This window comes from Prionailurus bengalensis, chromosome C2 (assembly GCF_016509475.1).
Source record: "Prionailurus bengalensis isolate Pbe53 chromosome C2, Fcat_Pben_1.1_paternal_pri, whole genome shotgun sequence".
Taxonomy (NCBI): domain Eukaryota; kingdom Metazoa; phylum Chordata; class Mammalia; order Carnivora; family Felidae; genus Prionailurus; species Prionailurus bengalensis.
The window spans coordinates 8,841,359-8,862,558 of record NC_057350.1 but is presented as its reverse complement, the minus strand read 5'-3'; the positions used below and the strand labels follow the sequence as shown (position 1 = coordinate 8,862,558).

Below are 21,200 nucleotides of genomic sequence, written 5' to 3'. Positions count from 1 at the left end.
CAATCTAAGCAGAACTTTCAATAGCTTTGTGGATTAAATAGTGTACCCCCCAAAATCATGTCTTCCTAGAACCTCAGCAAGTGACCTCATTTGGACATGTAACTAGTGAAGTATCTTGGGATGAAAGTCTCCTGATTTGGGGCGCCTGGGTGGTTCAGTCGGTTAAGTGTCTGACTCTTGATATCAGCTCAGGTCATGATCTTACGGTCCCTGGGATCGAGCCCCGTGTTGGGCTCCATGCTGACAGTGAGGAGGCTGCTTGGGATTCTCTCTCTCTCCCTCTCTCTCTCTCTCTCTCTGCCCCTCCCCTGTTCTCCTCCCCCCCCCCCCCCCCCGCCCCTCCCCTGTTCTCTCTCTCTCAAAATAGGTAAACATTTAAAAACAATTTTTTTTAGGGGCGCCTGGGTGGCTTGGTCGATTAAGCATCCGACTTCGGCTCAGGTCATGATCTCATGGTCCGTGAGTTCGAGCCCCGCGATGGGCTCTGTGCTGACAGCTCAGAGCCTGGAGCCTGTTTCGGATTCTGTGTCTCTCTCTCTCTCTGCCCCTCCCCTGTTCATGCTCTGTCTCTCTCTGTGTCAAAAATAAATAAACATTAAAAAAAAATTTTTTTTAAACCTATTTTTTTTAAATAAAGATAATCATAAAAAAAGAAAGTATCCTGATTTGGAGTGAGGCCTAAGTCCAATGACTGATGAACTTATAAGAAGAGACAAGGACACAGACACATGCAGGGGAAGGCTGTGTCACAGCAGAGGCAAGACAGGATTCTTCCCCAGAGACTTCACAGGGAGCATGGCCTGATGGCCCTCGATTTCTGGCCTCCAGAACCGTGAGAGAAGACATTTCTGTTGCTTAAGCCACCACGTTTGTGGCCATTTGTTATGGCGGCCCCAGGGACATGACACAAGTTACACAGGGCTGGACATGCAAATATTAGAATCCAAGGCCTGCCAGAGAGGAGGCGTCCTAGCAAATACCCCACACTTCCACTGAGACCCCAGGAAGACTGTACTAAGAGAGAAAGGGAAGTCAGGTTTGGTCCGATTGGAAGGTATACTAGCTGAGAAGTCCCCCAGACTGACTAAAGACATCAAAGCGGGCTAAACACAAAGAAAATTATTTGTGGGCAAATCAGTAAAACTGATCAAACGCACACACACACACACACACACACTGACAGGTTGAGAGAGAGACCACAGGAAAACAAGAAAAAGTTTGATGGCTTAGTACCTTCAATGTCAATGTCAATTTTTTCCTGCTTTTTGAATAATAAGAGGCTTCACGTTTTTATTTTGCGCTGGGTCCTGCAAATCTTGATGGCCTGCTTCTGTTTATACCTCAAGGCACAGCCCAGACCAGCTGATGTCTCAGATATAACAGAAAGGGAAGGGGGCGGAGTCCACTCAAAAGGAAACACACACCTGGGACTGTCCTCTGGAGGAGGTCAGAAAATAGCAGAGCTGGGGCGCCTGGGTGGCTCAGTCAATTGAGCCTCTGACTTGATTTCAGCTCAGGTCGTGATCTCACGGTTGGTGAGTTCAAGCCACGCTTCGGGCTCCGTGCCGACAGTGCAGAGCCTGCTTGGGATTCTCTCTCTCCTCTCTCTCGGTCTCTATCCCGCTCGCACCCTCTTTCTCTCAAAACAAATAAATGCACTTTTTAAAAAAGAAAAAAAGAAGAAAATGACGGATCTGGACAAGTCTACTTTGCAGCCCCCGGCTTTTGCCTGTAACGCACTCGTGAAATTATGCACAGGGGCCAAACGTAAGCAGCCTGAACAATACAGGTTCTCCTGTGGATATTTTTCTAAATTTGTAAATAGTTTGGTAAGTATTTCTAAAAGATAAGAACTCTTTTGAAAATACGTAAAGTATGGGGCGCCTGGGTGGCGCAGTCGGTTAAGCGTCCGACTTCAGCCAGGTCACGATCTCGCGGTCTGTGAGTTCGAGCCCCGCGTCGGGCTCTGGGCTGATGGCTCAGAGCCTGGAGCCTGTTTCCCATTCTGTGTCTCCCTCTCTCTCTCTGCCCCTCCCCCGTTCATGCTCTGTCTCTCTCTGTCCCAAAAATAAATAAACGTTGAAAAAAAAAATTAAAAAAAAAAAAAGAAAATACGTAAAGTATAATATCATTATCATACCTACAAAATTGACAGCAATGTTTTGACAGCATCAGATATCCTAATTCTATCCTCCCATCTTTTAAATTTGTTTTTTTTAATGTTTTTGTTTATTTTTAAGACAGAGAGAGGCAGAGCATGAGCAGGGGAGGGGCAGAGAGAGAGGGAGACACAGAATCCGAAGCAGGCTCCAGGCTCTGAGCCGTCAGCACAGAGCCAGACGCGGGGCTCGAACTCAACGAACGCGAGGTCATGACCTGAGCCAAAGTCAGACGCCCAACCGACTGAGCCACCCAGGTGCCCCCTATCCTCCCATCTTTTACATTTGTCCGAACATTCCTAGGGAGATAAAATTTCCCTCGTTAACTAATGTGCTTACCCTTAGAGGCAATTCTACTGTTGTATACGTTGTAATGTATATGTACGATGTTGTACAATTCTAATGTTGGTTTCAGCATGCGTGTTCTTTATTATTGTTCTTTTCCTTCACAACTGAATCCACAGTTGGGCAGTTCAATTTCTTGGGGTGCCTGATTGAGTCTAAAGACCCACAGTATCACCACACCTAATGATTCCTTTCGGATTCTACCGATCGCATTCACGAGGGCTATAATTTCTTTTCTTCATTTGCCACTAACTTTTCTTTTTTCTTTTTCTTTTTTTTTTTTTAGTAACCTCTACACCCAATGTGGGACTCAAACTCATGATCCCAAGATCAAGAGTTGAATGCCCTTCTGACTGAGCCAGCCAGGTTCCCTCCGCTAACTTTTCTTAATTAATTGGGGAAGGATGCAGTAAAATATCCAACGAATTGAGCAAACCTCACAGAACGAGCAAAGAATACAAGCTGCTGAAGGTGCTCTGCAGGCTAGCAGGGGTCACCACCAGGTAGCAGTTCAAAGTCGTCCTTCATCGCCTGAGGTATCTGAGACCAGGTGTGATGGGTGATGCCCAACATATGAGCAGAAGAGAAAATGTCAAATGCGTGGGAGTCAAGGGCACCTGTGACCTGGTCACGTAAAGAGCACAGACTCTCTGAGAAGGTGCACAGATCCTCTTATGCCTCCTCAATGTGTGCTCTGCTTTGCTGGAGCACACAGTGACACCAGTGACAAACCGGTGACACCGGGGGACAGCACAGAACTTCCTCATTTTCTACCAGGATACCAGGACAAAAAGTGGATAGACATGGAAAGCTCTGTGGATATGCACTTCCTTAATCCGAGTAATTGATATTCAACCTATGTATCTTTCAACTCAGAATATCCAGGGACATGCAAGTATTTTGTTTATCTTACGGTTATTACTAACAGCCTTTTAGCATCTGACATTGTGAGTCGAACTCATGTTTAATGAATGAACTCGGGGAAAATTTGACTGATAGGAGAAATTACGAATTCTTCTAAGGTAGAGCTCGTAATCCTCAGACTTAGACTCACAACAGCAAAAATTCTCTCAAGTAAATGTGTAAGTAGCAAGTTTCTACAAACTGAATTAACTCACCAAGGACTCTACAGGAAAAGGCACCTCTCTGAGTGAGTAATCTTGGCTCGTGCTCCTCCTGACCCATTAAATTGCACAAGGGCATCAGTCATTGAAAGCTAAAATTAACACTTCACAGGTCTTGCCAGAGAGTTCTGATATCTCCAGTGGGAACTTTCCGTGCTCTTGTGACAGCCCAGCATCCACTGGTGTTGCCATAGGAAAAAAAAAAAAAAGAATTGGGTTTCTTGCCTTGGTTTTTATAGCAATTTCCACATGGACAGCCTGCTTGGCCTCCGATGATAACCCCACTCCGGTCACATTGATTCAACAAATATTTACTGGCCATCCGCTATGTGCCTGGTACAATGTGGGTGTTGGGGGCAAAGAGGTACATGGGATAGACAGAGCATGTGCCCCAGGGCAGTGAGATCTGGCCCCCAGACCAGTCTCAGTACTTACTGGCCATATGGTTTGGAACCAAATCTCAAAAATCATGTCGATTCCAGGCACTGGAAGGGTTCCTAGTGAAAGCAGCCCTTTACACTAAGTTAGTAAGAGCTGGATTAAATCCCAGCTCTGTCCCTTACCAACTGTGTGGCATGAACCCGTGGCCACTTAGAAATAGTCAGAAAAGAAGCAGCAACAGCTGAAGTGGGAGAATGGGAGGGAAATATAAGGGAAAGCACAGGTTATAATTTCTTCTTTTCTTTAATCAGGGTGTCACTTTCACGTAGTTAAATATAACAGGACACATGAGCCTAAAGTCTGCTGCTTGATGCAAATTTCACACGAATCTCATGTTACCACCACCTAGATCAAGATATAGAACATTTCCAGCACCCCAGTAGATACAATTTTTTTTATGTTTATTTATTTTTGAGGCAGAGAGAGAGTGTGTGTGTGAGCAGGGAGGGGCAGAGAGAGAGAGAGGGACAGAGGATTCAAAGTGGGTTCTTCGCGGAGAGCTAAGAGCCCGATGTAAGGCTGGAACTCATGAACCTATGAGATCGTGACCTGAGCCGAAGTCGGACGCTCAACCGACTGAGCCACCCAGGCACCCCCAGTAAATACAGTTTTTACAGTGAAAATACCAAAAGTCAAATCTTGGGACTTGTGTGAGTTTAGCACATCTGCCCTGTTCACTTCAGAGCCGCTGAGAGGTGGAAATGAGTTTGTAGTCTCTCTTCCCATCCTTCTGCTGACCCAAAGGACCACGTATAGACTGGACTGCTGGACATAGGTGCTGATAGAGGCTGTAAATCTGGCTCGGAATAGAGTTTTAATGTGTACTAAGCTAATTGGTCAATCCAAAAGGATGCAATCTACGATCTTGCCCTCTTCTGAATACGAAATTGAAATGTCCTAGTTACCCAGGCCAGATTTTCTTCGTTATAAAATTTACTAAATATTCATCATAAAATTGCTACATGGTCAAAATCAAGGTTGGAGGGAAATACCAGCATTATTCACAGCAGCCGGAAGGTGTAAACAACTCAAATGCCCATCAACAGACCCATGGACTATCCATACAGTGGATGGGCTCTCCGTACAGTGGAATATTTGGCTATGAAAAGGCATGAAGTACTGATATACACTACAACGTGTATGCTACAAGTCTGATAACATTATGTTAAGTGAAACGAGCCAGATACATAAGACCACATGCTGTACGACCCTATTTCATATGAAAGTCCAGAGTAGGGAAATCCATAGACAGAAAGTAAGTTAGCGGTGGCTTAGGGCTGGTGGTAGGGGCAGGAAGATAGGGAATTAATAGCTAATGGGTTTTTTTTGGGGGGGGGAGGCGATGAAAATGTCCTAAAATTGTGTGTGTTGATGGCTGCACCCATCTGTAAATATACCGGAAGCCACTGAATTGCACATTTTCTTTGTTTTTGTTTGTTGTTTATGGAGAGACAGAGCGTGAACAGGGGGAGGGGTAGATGGAGAGGGAGAGAGAGAATCCCAAGCAGGCTCCACACCCAGCACAGAGCCCAGCTCGGGGCTCAGTCAGACAACCTGGAGACCACCACCCGAGCTGAAATTCCGAGTGGGACACTCAACCGACTGAGCCACCCAGGTGTCCCTGAATTGCACATTTTAAATGAGTGAATTTAAATGAGATGTGAATAGATCTCAGTAAAGCTGCTGTTTAAAAAAGAAAGGCAACAAAAAGTACACCGAAAGATCATTCATGGTCTTCCTACCCAAATAGACTCACCATCAACACTTGAAGGGATATCTGGTCTCTCTCTCTGTAGTTCTGTTGTTTTGCTGGTGATCATACAACATTTCATAGTATTGGCACACTTTCCAACACATGCCGGTCAGGATTCAGTTGTCGATAACAAATTGATTTAGTGGCCGATAACAAATTGTCTTTTTGGGGGGACAGGGGGCAGAAAGAGATTTAATGAAGGAACTCTGGTGCTTCCAAACTACGGGAAGTAACTTCAGGAAAGACTGCAGGACGGGCTGGCTGAATCCAGCATTAGCTTCCAGCCTAGGATGAAAATACCATCACTGGAAGTGTTGGCCTCAGCACAACGCTCTTGGGTCCCATGCTAACACTGACACACACACACACACACACACACACACACCAAAAACATATTCACTGGGGCACCTCGCCCAGGTAATGCGCTAGGCCCTTTACACTCACTATACACGTCATTCATTTTTTAGTCAAAACTCATAATCTCCTTATGAGGTAGCTATTATCCCCATTGTACAGATAACAAAACTGAGGGGGGGTAAAGAGGAGTCAAATCCACACGTGACACCACGCCTGCACCCTTAACCATTACACAAATAATCAGAGATGGAATCAATGGCTCGAAACCCAGGGACATTTCTAAGGCACACATTAGCAGGTCAGATTCCCAATCAAAGCATTATCAGGACTGAGAATGGCCTCAAAGGCAGGAACTCACTTTTATCATGCAAATGTCTGGCTAGGTGCCTGGCACTCTGGGCCACCGGATGGATGTTTCCTGAATGAGTAACAGCTTGTGTGCAGGCAGGAGTGCGTGAGGGCTCCCCAACTCAAAGAACTGCATTCCTTTTGTCGGGTAAAGTACAAGCTGCTTCTAAGTCAGTCCAGCTCTAGACTGCAATGAATAATGAGTGCCTGGGAACACACTGCCCTTGATCCCTGTGTTCCAGCCACCCTCACACTGAGTCACCACATGGGCCCATGACTTAGTTGACTGTGAAGAGTCTAAAATGACCTAAGACGGTGCCTGGACGGCTCAGTCAGTAGAGCATGCAACTCTTGATCTCGGGGTTGTTAGTTCAAGCCCCAGGTTGGGTGTAGAGCTTAAAAAAAAAAAATATATATATATATATATATGTATATATATACATACACATATATGTATGTATATATATATATATATATATACACACACACACACACACACATATGTATGTATATATATGCATATGTAAGTAAGATATATATGTGTATATATATGTATGTATATATGTATATATATAATGATCTGAGTAAGTCACACTACAGTGCATCCGGGCAACCACAATGGCTCTGGAAATTGTATCTATTCTTTCAGGTATGTAAATGGGACCATTTCTTAGGAAGGGCAACTGCTTCTTTGGTTTGCATTATTTAATGCAATTTAAGTTAACTGTCCTATTAAATGCTGATTCTCCATAGGAACATTAGAAATGGACATATACCGGCCCGGTCCACCAATGCTCCAAGTAAGTTAGACTATAAACCCAATACTTTTGGAAGCTGCATTAAACTGGTGCAGGCCAGGGGCGCCTGGGCAGCTCAGTCAGTTGACTATCCGACTTCAGCTCAGGTCGTGATCTCACGCTTCGAGCCCCATGTCAGGCTCTGCCCTGACAGCTCTGACCCTGAAGCCTGCTTCTTATTCTGTGTCCCCCTCTCTCTGCCCCTCCCCTGCTCACGCTCTGTCTCTGTCTCTCAAAAATAAATCAAAAGGTTTAAAAAAAATTTTTTTAAACCCAGTGCAGGCCACTCAACAGCCTTCACAGGCCCTGCTCTACTTTGCTATCAGGAAGTGGCTGTACCCACATAACTACCACCTTAAGAGGTTTGTAACTCCAAAACCTTGGGACCTCCGTCTACTGCTTTTCCCGGCACAGCTAAGTTTCAGAACAAGATGGTCTGTTTTGGGAAATTCACCGCTGAGGGGCCGAAAAACCTGTTGAACACCAACTGATCTATCACCAGGTGGGTCTAAGTTCTAATAGGTTCATTCTATCTTTCAGACTCTATCACATGGGCTTTCCAGTCTTTATTTCCCCTAAAAAACAATCTAAGATTATTTAAGATTATTTTAAGATTGAAGATAATCTTAAGATTTAAGATTTTCCTTTTCGTGCTATCTTACCCACCTCTAGGATTGTACTGTGCACGGGGTCTTGGAAGAAATGGAATTCTAACTTTCATTATCAATACACAAAATACCTGGAGAAAGCACTGATGTTCTTTGGCTCCCATCCCAGATGCTTCCGTCACATCTACGAATCTCTATCAGGTCATCCGGGCACAGAATAAAGCTGGGAGGTCACATTACCCAGCCAGCCCTTAATGATTTTATTTATTCCACATGGCCTGAAAACATGTTTGAACATTACTTGCCATAATTTTTCTGGTGATTTCCATGCATCATTTGTTTTAATTATGAATAATGTCTTTAGAGACACTCTGAGAAATCTCACCCCCCAGTTCCCTTCATGAACATCCCATAAAGTATCTAAAGTGAAGCAGCTTCGATGACCAACACGGAAAATCAACTTGAAAGCATGAATTCCTAAAAGATCCATCAGTCACCTTTGCTGGGAACGAATCTCAAGAGTCATGCAGGCAAAAGGTTGCTGAGAGATTCAAGAACAAACAAAACTGGAAAAAGACATTCACTGTCAAATAAGGCTCAAAGGATTTTTGTACAAATATGAGTTTTCTAACTACACTTGGAGCTTTTTCCTCTCTTTCTTTCTAGCTGGGAATTTTCTCTGGGTGTCTAAAGCATTGTCTTTCCACTCTCAGCTGAAGGGTTGCAGCTTTTTCAGGATTCGCAATGGCTATGGCACAAAGGAGCCTTGCCTCCTGGCTCAGTCCAGGCCATTCAGAAATTAAAATATTTGTGCAAGATAGTGAGTGCGAATTTCCATTTCGGGAACTTACGCTCAGATAGTCCAACTGCTGGACCTCAAAGGATCAAGTAAAGTCCAAGCACCCTTAAAGAACAGACAGGGAGGGGTCGGCCCCGGGGCTTCAGCGGTGTTGGCAGGTGCGGCTCCCCTGGCTTCCTTCAGCTCTTTCGTTTGTCGGAGTTGACAGCTTCTCCAAAACCGTGGTGTAGACATCAGGCTAAACAGAAATACAAACTCATTAGCTTTCAGTGGAGCACCCTTGATGTTGCTGAAACAGGGAGGTGTTTTCTGGTCAGTTATCTTAAGTAGGCTTCAATAAACACGAAGATTATTTGTGCATGGTTAATAACGGCGTGAATCTTTTCCCTCCCTGGCCTCCCAACTACCCAGGAAGTAAAACCCAGTCGCATATGAGCTTTGCAGTGTCCACTCCCTTATTTAAAGTGCTTAAAGGGGGTTTGGGGCCGTCACTTGTGCCCCTACAGTGCTGACACTTCCCAAACAAGTGGAAAACGGTGCCTGTGGCCTCGCTAAGCGAGTCATCGACTACCATGATCCAACCCTGCCGTTGCCATTCGCCTCTGGGCCCTTCCTTACCCCGTACTTGCTTGCACTTATTCTAAAGTTAGATTTCTCAATAAACTCTTCCAAGTATCCACCTCTCTCGTCCCCACCCCCACGCCCCGGGCAGGGGCGGGTGATTGGTAGCGCTTCTCCAAAATTAACAGGAAGATTGCGTGGACACCCGCCTGGCTGAGTTGGTAGAGCACGGAACTTTTGATCTTGGTGTCCTGAGTTCAAGCCCCACCTTGGGCAAAGAGCTTACATTAAAAAAAAAAAAAAAAAAAAAAAGATAAAATTAAAGCGAAGTTGAAACTAGGTCTCTCACACCACCGTGATTAACCGGTTTAATTGGCCTTGACCTTGGGAGCAGAGTAGCACCTGCACAATTCCACTGAGTCACACAGGCGCCCTGACCACCCCTCTCATAATGAAGGAAACCAGAAGTGACCCCTGAATGTGCAAATCTGCACAGCCAGCACGGAAGGTGCCCAAGGGCTCACCCGCCTGGTTCAAAATCTTCTGTGTGTGTGTGTGTGTGTGTGTGTGTGTGCGCATCTGTGTGTGTGTGAGAGAGAGAGAGAGAGAAAGAGAGAGAGAGAGGCACAGAGTATTCCATAGTAAGATTAAATCATGTCTTTGTCCACATCCGCCTGGCGGAAAGAGCATTAGCGCAATAACCAGGATTAGCTTGTTTCTGCCCTCCAAAAAACGAAGCCAGTGCTGGAGTTGGCGGTTAAAAATATTCATCAGCCACACAATTTGAATCTGCCTTGTAACTAGTTTATCAGCTAACCGATGCTTTTGCCAAGGAAAATATTCTTGGATTGAGAAAAATTGCTAATTTTTAGTCATTAGTTTTATATGAAAACGTGTTTTACCCCGTGCCTTCTCCTCCAGAAGATTCTTCTCTAGCATCTAAAAGGAATTCTGTCTTGGGGCAGTTAAACGAGGGCAAGCGACAGTGGGGGTCACCAGTCCCGGACCACGGGGGGCCTCCCACCAACAAGGCTGTGCCGCCGGCAAGAGAATTTGACTGCGGAGCCGGAAGAAATGCGCGGGAGCTGGGAGCGGTCTGCGGGGCTTTGGAGAGGCCCAGATGAAAGCACCAGCCTTTACTTCCCACCAGATATCCCTCACCCAACGGCACCGGGTCTGTCCTCTCCCGCAGGCCTCCCGTGCGCCCCATCTCCCTCTGGTCCTCACTTCTCGCGTGGAAAGAATCTGGGAGGAGGGAGGGACAGAGTGGAGGCCGAGCAACCCGAGTGGGTAGGGTGGAGGTGTGCACCCGCTGCCGGTGCCAGGGCGGGGATGATGCCTTGACTGCCTCAAGCAGGCACGGGAGCGTCACGCACACCTCCCAGCACACACAACCGCACGCGCCCCAGCGTGCCGCGCGCCCCCGGCCCCCGGGCGAACCGAGGCCCACCCGCCAGTACACTGCGCCCCCGCGCGCTCTTGCACCTCCCGCTCCGCGTACAGTGCGCCCCCTCCGTGCGCACCGCACCCCCCCCCCAATCCCTGAGTGTACTGACTCCCACCACCACCCCGTGCGCTCTGATCTGCCAGCGCTCGCTGAGCCTTCAACTCTTCTCGCTGATCGAGCCCCTCTGGCGGCCGTGCGCCTTGCGCCCCCTTCCGCCAACCTGCGCACGCCGCGTTTCTAACCACGCGGGGCCGCCCGGAGACTTTGCGCGCGAAAGAAGCGGGACGCCGCCGCAAACTGTCTACAACTAACTCTTCCTGAGTCCGCACCCACCGCGGTGAGTAGGAGTCCCAAGTCCTTTCCGCAGAATTAAGAAGACCTGTAGCGTCGGAGAAGCCTGACTCTTGGCCCTCTCCGGCCGCCGGTGTCTCCGGGTGTGGCCCGCAGCTCCCAAAGCCGGGCTTCGGTGCAGGGTAGGGACAGTTGGAGAGGAGGGGTCCTGCCACCGCCTCCCTGCCTGGCCAGATGCGGTGACGTCTCCACGCCGGCTTGGGCCCGCGGCCGCTCAGATCCGAAGTCCGGCTTTGGCGCGTCCAGAACCCCGACGCCGGACTGCTCTTTGCCGTGGGCGTCGCCTCTTTCTCCTCCGTGGAGGGAAGAGTGTTTTCCTGGACACACACCTCTTGGGAAACCCGCCTACCACGCCGGCCGCTGCAAGAAAAGAAAAAAAATCTTCGCAGAGCAGTAAAACACTCACACCCCGGGCCGGGGCGGCCTCGCGTGCCCAGGGCAGGCTGGAGGGGGCTAGTCCAGCCCGCCCGCCGGCCCGCGGGCCTTTCTCTCACTCTCTCTACCGAACCACGAATAAACTAGCATACCTCTCTTTACAGATTTGTTTCGATTAGGGGGAAGGTTCCCCAATATTTGCTTTGCTTTGCAAACAACCCCGTTGTATTAATTAAATGAAACGAGTTTATGTCCTCAAAGTACTTATTAACCCTGGTCTGTAGTCAGCCTTATATCAAAGGCCTGCTAGAAAAAAAAAAAATTAAGCCCATCAGGTTTGTGCTCTTTGATGTGCAGAAATATTTATCTCTGGTGGATAAGATTTCTTTCGTTTTTTTTTTTTTTTCTTTAGGGGAAAATTTTGGTTGATGTTTTTGAAAGGCGGTTTCAGGGCAGTTGTTAATGAACGAACTGATTTTCAGATTTCAAGGCGGTATATAATTGGTATAACCATTGAGGAATTTGGGCGCACGCCGGACTAGTAAGACTCCTCCAGCTCAAAGGTTTCCAGGCACGACCCCCAACTAGCTGGAGGCGAAAAGCGATGGCTTTGCAGGGGAGACGACGTGCAATCTCTTCCCAGAACTGTGATCTTGTGATCTTTTTCTGTGAAAAGAGAACAGTGGAGGCTTCAGGCTGCTGGGTCCTGGGGGAGGTCGCTCAGCTCCTCCCTCCCTCCCTCTCTCTCTCTCTCTCTCTCCCGCCAAGGATCCCTTCCTGTCCCTGAGCTCGGATCCAGAGCTCTGGGCCCTGCTTGAGCCCCTCCCTGGAGAACACTGGAAGTCTGAGTGCATTGGGAGGGGCACGCCCAAGTCCTCCCCACCTCTTTTCAGAGAATGGAGAGAAAGTGGGGCCCGGCTGGGGAGACAGGGAAGGGAAGTGCCAAGGAGGGGCTACCCCCTCACCCACAGGTAAAAGTAGAAGAAAAGAGTGGCCTTCTTCCATCCAAATCTGATGCAGCTTCCCTGGCTCCCTGTGGCCCATGCTCAGGGACTTTGCTAATCACTACAATTAATTACCAGTGGCACTGGTTTTGGTTCCCCTGAATAAATAGACAGTAGCTACTCGCTTCCTAGGTCAGGAAGCACTGCCTCCACCTGAGGCCTCCAGACTCCAGTCTCAGAACCCAAAGTCGTCCTAGATAACTGAGTCTGAAGAAAAGGACTGTGGTCTTTTCAAAATCCCAGAGAACAGAGTACTTACAGCAGGCCCAGATAGGAGCCCAGAAGATGCAAATTAGCCCCCACAGCCTCACGTTGGAGTGCCTCCTTCTCTTGCCCCCGGCCCCAAAATTATGCCTGAGGCACCACACGGAGGGCCAAATACTCAGCCAGGAAGGGGGTCCCTGGACCCGATACACAAGGGCGGATCTGCCCAAGTTACTGCCCACCCAGCTGAAAGCAAATGCTTTCTCCAACGGAGTAACTTCCAGTGAAAGAAATTTATTTAAAAAAAAAAAAACCCAAAGAGATAAACTTTTCTTCCTCTCCTTGGAAATACGTGAGCAGGACCAGTTACTGTCTAGACCTCTGGAGGACTGGAATCACTAGGAAATTGCTCTGGCTACCTCTAATTTCTTTTAAACAACCAGCAGTGGTATTGTAACTGTCGGCTGATCCTTTCTGAGAGTAGCAATGACTCCAGGAAAAGTTGATGCTGTCTCCATGGGGCTTACCCAAGGAAAGGAGCGGAAAAATCGAAGTACTCTTTCGGACAGCTCAGACCAAAAACGCCTCCCAGCCGTGATAGTCCTAGACGCGATGCTAGATGCTCGTGGGACCTTCTGCAGTAACTGTATCTTGCTTGGAAATCGGATAGATTGGAATGGCCGTAGTCCTGGATTTTCTATTGTCTCGTTTTGCTTCAGTGGTTGAAGTCCTCCTCAGACACCACTTCAGAGGGCCGCTACCCTCTCCCCCGAATCTAGTGCTAGGGACGGGAGGACTTTTCCTCCGGCCCCCACATCCTTAGTGACAAAGTCTCTGATCCTCTTCTGCCACTGCGGCAGCCTCTCCGGGAGCCCCATCCCCGGTAGAACATCTGCGAGTTTCCCCTTGATCTCACTCGAAAGTCGGTTTCCGCGGGGGATGGGCCTCAGGTAGGCGCGGGGCGCGGCCTGGGGAAAAACAGTTGCGGAGCATCTGAAGCGGAAAATCCAAGCAGATGTGGGGCGGCCTGGGCCCGCCCCTTTCCTCTTGGGGCCTCAATGTCTTCCAGATCGGTTTCCTAATGGAAACTTTCTAAGAGGTGGGGGGGTGCGTAAAGGCGTGTTGGTGCACCTCCGTGAGCCAAAGCCTGAGAACCAGGACTGGGAGTGGGGGCGCCTGGCGAACTGGCGGTGATCCCGAAGCCTGCTGACCTCAATGTGGGGGGGGGGCGGCTTCCCACCTGTCCTCTTCCTGCCCCCAGCTTCTCTTCATTGTACATTCTGCAGGCTCCTTCCAGGCCAGCAGGGGAACTGCTGTTTGTGAATGATGCCTGGACTTCAGGGTCCTTCGTGCAGCTATTACTTCTCCCCTGCAGGCCGGACTCCATACTCTGGGCGAGGCAGCTGGATTCAGCCCCAAAGCATAGACCAGGAGGTACTCCCGGCACAGGAGCCCTGGAGCAAGGGGCATGCCGCAGGTGTCCCAACCAGTGGGTCAGTCTAACTAGCACGTCTTCAGTGTTTTTCCCACTTGTACACAGAGCCTGTGGGTGCCCTTTCTAAGTGTAACAGGGGTCCCAGGCTTTGTCCAGTAAAAAGAACTCTGGAACAGATCCCACAGGGCACACACGGGGTGGTGGGGAACGTTCTTCCTTCACTATTCCACGCTGACACCACTATTCTTCCCACCTGGGAAACTTCGAGGTCTGCCTCCGAGCACCTGGGCACTTCCGGGGATGGGGATACGCGAGGGACACACGCGCGCGCGCGCGTGTGTGTGTATCTTGACTGGATGTGTGTTGGGGGGAATTACGATGCCCGCCTGGGAGTCTGCTGAGTTAGGCTTTAGGGACTGAAGTGTCCTACACCCGCACTTCAAACGCCCCGTAATGCTACCGCTCAAGCCCCGAGATTCGAACCTGTTCTGCGGATCGGAGAACAGCGGCTGCCGCCGTGAAGATAAGATAACTAGATCTCAAGTACACTTTCCCGCAAAATCCGGGAAATCTGGTTTAAGGAAAGTTTCTGTTCTTGTTACTTGTTGGGTTCTCCCACTTCCACTTAGCGGTGTTTCGGCGATCCGAGTAATCCCTTTCAAGTCCCGGAGTAATTCTCCCGGGTCCGTAACTGAGGATCGGAAATCGTGGGGGTGAGGAAAGCGTTAAATCCTCCCGGAGCCAGGGAGGTGCCGGAGCGCACTCACAGGCGGCCTGCCGCTGGCTGCGGCGGGGTTCGACCGGCAGTCCCTACCTCGCGGAGCCCCTTCTCCGGGAAGCCACAAGACGACAACTGCGCAGTCAGGCGCGAGATCCAGGGCAGGGAAGCGGGCCGGCGCCCTGCGCTCGGGTACTGCGTATCCTCACCGCTCGCGGCCGCCCGGACTCCTCCGCACGCACTGCTGGAAACCGGAATTTGCTCCTAGATCCAAAACCCCAAGGGAAAGTGCTGAGCTCCGCGTTGCGGGGGTGGGGGGCACCAACTCCGAAATTCGCGCTTCTCAGTGGCTTCCGAGCGCCGGCCCCGCTGGCAAGGCCACCTGTGGCTCCGGCAGGGCGCGGGGCAGGTGCGGGCACAGCTGGAGTGTGCGCACGCTGTCTTGCCCACCAAGGGAGCTAAGGCGCATTCAACGTTGTCGCACCTCTGACCTTCAAAGGGACTCCTAGAGATGGTCAGAGGCGCCCGCTGCAGAGTTGGTGGCGGTTTGCCCGCCGCCCCCCCCCCCCCAGGCGCGGGGGGAAGGAGGCGGGTCCCGGGTCAGTGGGTGCGTGGAGCAGCTGGCTCCTCCAAGGGCCTGGAGGGAGAGAGGTGGCACCAGAAACGGAGATCCCAGCTGCGGAGCCCCGAGGCCCTGGCGTGTCTCCTCCCCGACCCGACCTCAAAATCAGGGGCCCCATAGCCGGGTAGTCTGCGGCACGCGGCCGAGGGACCCGCAAGACCCGGTGCCCTGCGTCCACTGCAGCTGCCCTCTGACCCCACGTGCGGGGGAAGCTGGCACCTCCCAGCGCGCGCGTCCGCACGGTAGCCTGGGCGTTCAAACTGCTAGAACGGTGCGCGTCTGTGCGCCCGTCGCGACCCGGATTGGAGGAGGGCCCTTCGGGGTCACAGGAGCGGAGCTGCGGGGGTGGCGTGGGGGTGGGCAAGAGGACTCTTGCGGTCCAGTGCGGTCCTGAGGGAAAGCACCGGGACGCCCCACGGCCGCCTCTCCGACTGCTCCTCCCTACTCCAGCTGCCCCCCGGCCCACCACCCTGGTCCCCGCCAACGCTCGCTCGAGGTCTCCCGCTCGCAGACCCCCCGGCCTGAAGCACCCGCCCCAGCCGCGATTCCCCGAAATTCCGGCTGCGCCGAGCCCGGCTGCGGGAATGGGTAGTGTCGGGCCCTGTTCCCGCCGCCACCCTGGGCGAGGCCTGGCCGCTAGGCGCAGCTCCCGGTCCCCTCCTTTCGTCTGGCCCGCGCGTCCCCGCGGCCTCCAGCCCCTCCGGGGAAAGCACCGATCTTCTTTCGCTCTCGTGTTTCGGGGAGAGAAAGGGCAGAAAGGTCACTTCCGAGCCTCTCTCTCCCTCCCTTTCCTGAGATTGGGGGGGGGGTCTTCCTTTCGGGGCTCCCCCCCCTTTTGGCCCTCGGCCCTGCAAAGTGCGGAGGTGAGGGCGCGGGACCAGCGCGGGCTCGGAGGATTGGGTCCACCCCGGAACGGCACTGGCCAGCGGGTCCATCCGCCTCCCCTCGGCCACGCGCGCCCAGGACCGGTCGGGGAGCAACGGGGGTGGTCTAGGCATCACTCCCCCACTTCCCTCCCTCCCTCGCCCCTCCCCGCCGCCCTTCCGAGCGCCCAGGTCCCGCGACCCGCTCGCAGGAGCCGGTCCCCACCGCGCGCCGTGTGCACTCACCGCAACTTCCTCGAGGCCGGGAGCGCGCGGGCCTCTCCTGGGAGAGTCCCTGGAGGCAGCGACGCGGAGGCGCGCCTGTGACTCCGGGGCCGCGGCGGGGTCGGGAGGCGAGATTCGCCGCCCCCGCCCCCGCCGCGGTCCCTCCCCCCCTCCCGCCCCCCTCCCAGGGCCGCGGCTGCCGAGTGCTCCGCCCGAAGGCGGGTCCGCCATAAACAAACGCGGCTCGGTCGCACGTGGACCGCGGAGCTGCTGCGGCTCGCGACACATCGCGGGCTCCGGGCGCCGCGTCTCCAGGCAAAGGGAACGGCCAGGGAGGGCAGGAGAGCGCGCCCGGGCAGGGCCCCAGCCGCCTCCGCCCCAGCTCCCCTTCGCTCCCCTCCTGCTCCATGGCTCCGCGGCCGCCGCCGCCCATGCCGCCCTCCAGTCCGGAGGGGCCTCGCGGCAGCGGGTACGAACACTCGGCCAAGGACTGAGCGGCACCGCTGCCTCCTCGCTGGCCGCTCTCCACCCCCCAAGGAAAGCCGAGGCGCGGGAGACTAGGAGAGAGAAAGGAAGAGCGAGCAGAAGCGAGCGGGAAGTCGGGCTCAGGGCACCGCGGGACAGTCCAGCCCGGGGGAGGCTGCGCCCGGGGCGGCGGAGCGCGGAGCGGCGCCGCTGGGTCGCGCGGAGCTCCGGGGCCCAGCGGCTGTGGAGAGGCTACTCGGTGCCCCAGGCCGGCCGCGCGCACCTGCCCCGGGCGGTGCCCCAGACTCACCTGGACCTCGGAGGCCCCTTCCCCATCCCCGCCGCTGCAGCCGGAGCGAGGCTCCGCGGGCCTGGAGCACGGCTGGGTCTAATATGCCCGGAGCCGAGGCGCGATGAAGGAGAAGTCCAAGAATGCGGCCAAGACCAGGAGGGAGAAGGAAAATGGCGAGTTTTATGAGCTGGCCAAGCTGCTCCCGCTGCCGTCGGCCATCACCTCGCAGCTGGACAAGGCGTCTATCATCCGACTCACCACCAGCTACCTGAAGATGCGGGCCGTCTTCCCCGAAGGTGAGGCCGCAGGTGGGCGGCCGAGAGGGCTGGGCGAGCCCGGCAGCCTCGGCCCAAGCGGGGATCTGGAGCTGGCTTGGAGGGCCAGTGCCAGCGCGTTTGGGGGAGGCCGCGCGGGGAGCCTCGGCTCCTGCTGGAGAGAGGAGACAGGACTTGTCGCCGGGTGAACCGGGCCATCTTCTGGTCCAAGCGTGGGCCAGGTGAACCAGGAATTGTTCTGTGAGCATGCTAGCCTATTCTGGTTTTCCTGCCTCCCTTCTTGTCTTTTCTTTCATTTCTTTAATTCCCTTTTATTTTGTCCTTCTTTCATTACTTGCTCTCTTTCCGCGGAGGGGAAGTGTGTGCACCCCGACCGGGGATAAGACGTACTTGCTGATCCTGGCCTGAGAGAGAGCAGAGTGCACCCAGAGGCCTAGGCCCGGAAGGCCCTGGCTGTAAGCAGGGCACTTGTTTGAGGCCGGGGGCCTTAGATTTGGGACTCTGGAGCTGCATCTACTTTGCTCACCTCCCCTGGGGGGGGGGGTGTGGGGGTAGGGGGAGGGCTGGGCAGAGCAGGGTAGGAGATACCGAAAGTAGGTGAGCCGAACCCCCACCCCACCTCCCACAGGAGAGAGGGGCAAATAGTACGAACATGGCAGGCAGGCCTGAGCTTAGTCTTTTCCTGATTGGAATTATAAACCCGGAGGGGCAGGTGCCATGGTGGACACGGGTCACCAGGACCCTTGGGTCCAGCAGACTCCTGGTGTGACGGCCAGCATTCCCTGCTAGCACATGGCCTGCGGGTGACCATGGCTGCCAGGCTGGGCACTTCTGAGAAGCAGGGCCATGGAGGCCTGGTCACCACAGCATTCCTTCTGGTGTCCCGGTGCTTCTGAACCGATCGCCTTTCAGTGGCTCTGTCCCCAGCCAGGGTTGCCTGCAGCCTGGCGTGAGAGATCCTGACACTTGGCCGGGACACTCTGCACGGGGACCTGTTGGGCAGGACTGAGGAGCCGGTAGGGCTGTGGAGCCCCAGAAGCCGGTGGGGGAGTAGAGACCACTTCAGCGGCAGGACACCAGAGAGTGGCTGCAGTGCAGCGACAGGTGTCCTGTGGGCACAGGGTGCTTCCGTTAAGGCAGTGCCGGGCCAAGCGATCGACCAGGAGTCGGTAAGCTTGACCTCTGTGTTGGTGGCCCCAAAGCCTGTTACATGTAATTGGCTCTGGGTCTGGAGCCACACTTCACACTAGCTCCCCAGTGGAGCTCAGGGGGCCTGTCGGCCATCGTGACCTGCAGCCCTGCACCCTGCAGACAGCGGGCGGGGGATCCAGGGGCCACGGAAGCAGTAGCCCGGCTTAGCCCTTGCCTCCCAGCTGGGGCTCCAAGCCTCCAGGGCTTTCCTCCCTGGTGCGGGAGCCAGTGACCTGTGCCTCCGCACCGGTCGACACACCTTTCCTTTTCCAACCCCGGTATACCGAGGGGCCCCCACTCAAGCTCCTACTGGGAGCTGTCTAGCGGGTGGTCGCTCTCAGTCTGCCCAAGGGTGACCTCTCCACCGGAGAAATAGATTCCTCTATGGCTGAGATTTCACTGAAAATTAAAAGAGAAATACGTTTTATGAGGGCCAGGTCTCCTTCCCACCCGGGGAAGGAGTGGTGGTGAGCCGTTGTTTTTCTTCGTTTCTTTCTTTTCAAAATTTATGTATTTTTTTCCGAGTGAGCCCTTTCTTAATCTGCACAATACCAGCAGGTGTGGAGACAGGACAGGACCCTGGCTCCTATCACTTCCCCAATGGAGGGAAACACATGAGAAGCCAGGATCGGAATATTAAGTAGTTTGTTACCAGCGATTTCGAGTAAGCCAGAAATTAGTTAGAAAGAGAGGCCTGGAGAAAGAGGACTAATTGTAAGCCATTTATTGTTTGGAGCATTTCCAGGAAAGCTTGCTAAAAATTGGGAAGTGGTGGGTGTACTGCTTCTGCAGATATTTAAACTAGATCTGGGTGTTCTAACTCTGGGAAGTGAGTCTCCAGCCATTTGGGCCCAGAATTACTTGGCCCCGAGCCCTTTGCAGGGGTGGGCTAGCTGGGGGTCCAGGACTCAGAGCACCAGGCCCTTGTGCTTTGTTGGGTAGCGCACTTGGAACTCCCAGAGCGGTCGGAGGGAGTTGTTTGGTCCTACGGTTTTGCAAATGGCCCTGAATCTACGGTCTAGATTGATAGGCGAAGGAAGGAGGGGGTGATGTGCCCCGGGCCCCCCTGCAGGGCCGAAGCAGGGAGCCGGGGGCCTGCCTGGAGGGTGGACGTGGAGGCCCTGGGCCTGGAGCTCTGGGAGGTGGCCCGGCTCCCCTCAAGTCTGTCTGGGTCACGGAGTTGTGAAGCTGGGTGCCTGAGCCGAGAAAGACGGGTTTAGAGAGACCTCAATTATGCAAAATAACTTGCTCACCACTCCGGTAGCTCCGAAGGGCGGCCTGCGGAAGCCGCGCCGTAATTGATTTAGCCTCTGTTCTCGAGCCTGGGTCTGCGCTGGGGGCGGGGGCGGGGGGGGGGGGGAATGGAATCAGGCCTGGAGGAGCCGAGGGGATCCGGGCGTCGGCATCAGGGAGGTTTAGGGCCAAGGCAGTCTTGCGGGGCTGCGGCGGCAACTCCCGGATCTGCCCCGACTCTCGACTGCGGACGGAAAGTTGCCGAGTGAAACCACTGTTCCATACCCCCGGAGCAAGCGGAATCCCCGGTGAAGAAGGATCTAGAGGCCAAGCTAGAAAATGAACAAGAAAATCCAAAGAAGCCACTGGCATCGCCGATTAACCCTTCGTCCCTGGGAAAATTGCAGCCAGGGAGGGGCGGACCTTTCCCAGGGTCCCACAGCAAGGGCGAGCGCCGGTGGGGCGGTGGCTGCTGTGCCCGCGGCCAGCGCCTGTTCTCTCCCTAGGCCCGAGGCCGTTGGCCTTGGCTCCTTTCATCCAGGGACCACCTGGGGCAGGGGAGAGATAGAGGAGCTCGGAAGAGTTCCACTTAGGGGCAGAAACAGGCCACGCGAGCCAAGGTGGACACTCCCCAGGGAGGTCAGACTGCAAGCTTAGGAGTGCCTGCAATTTTCACAACCCTTCCAAGGCTCTGCTCTGTTAAGCGGCCCCACTAGACCTCGGTCTCCTTGTCTGAAAAATGGGCCTTCAGCAACTCCATAGCTGTGCAAGCTTCCTGGGATCAAGTGTGAGGAACCAGGCAGTGCAGGTGGAAATCTAACTGGTTCTTACTCCAGTCACTGCTTCCTGGGAGCTCACGGTGTTGCCTGGGCCAGATGTGGCTTAGATGGCAGAATGCCCCACTGTGTGGACCTCTGGGCCTCACTGCAGTTGGAAGACCCGTTATTTTCTGGGCCCCCAACGTCTTCTTCCCTTTAACAGCTAAGAAGTGGCAGGTAGACAGGGAAGAGGGCAGGAGAGCAAGGCTGGCTTTGGAAGTGGGACTCAGAATTGAAAACTTAATGTGTTCACCGGTGGCTAGGAAGGCCTGGTACACGCAGGGCTCAGGGAAATGCTGGGGCCCAGGGTCTGCCTGCCCTCTTTGCACTGTGGCCTTCCCTTCAGGAGAGGGGGCGCTTTGGAAGCACAGAGGCACAGGGTGGGGGAAC

At 53.3% G+C, this 21,200-nt stretch overlaps 1 protein-coding gene and 1 long non-coding RNA gene across 2 annotated transcripts in view; one reads left to right on the top strand and one right to left on the bottom strand.

Moving 5' to 3' along the window:
• Window positions 1-8,254: 8,254 nt before the first annotated feature.
• Window positions 8,255-15,508, bottom strand: LOC122491182. Its single transcript, XR_006299298.1, has 2 exons — window positions 11,073-15,508; window positions 8,255-8,969 (listed from the first exon to the last, which is right to left on the bottom strand). It is a non-coding gene; the product is annotated as an uncharacterized LOC122491182 (long non-coding RNA).
• A 1,896-nt stretch (window positions 15,509-17,404) lies between these two features.
• Window positions 17,405-21,200, top strand: part of SIM2 (SIM bHLH transcription factor 2) — a 53,190-nt gene continuing 49,394 nt past the window's right edge. The window contains exon 1 of the mRNA XM_043593629.1: window positions 17,405-17,589. Coding sequence (XP_043449564.1) covers window positions 17,415-17,589 — 175 coding nt within the window. The 5' untranslated portion in view covers window positions 17,405-17,414. The remainder of the gene's footprint in view (window positions 17,590-21,200) is intronic.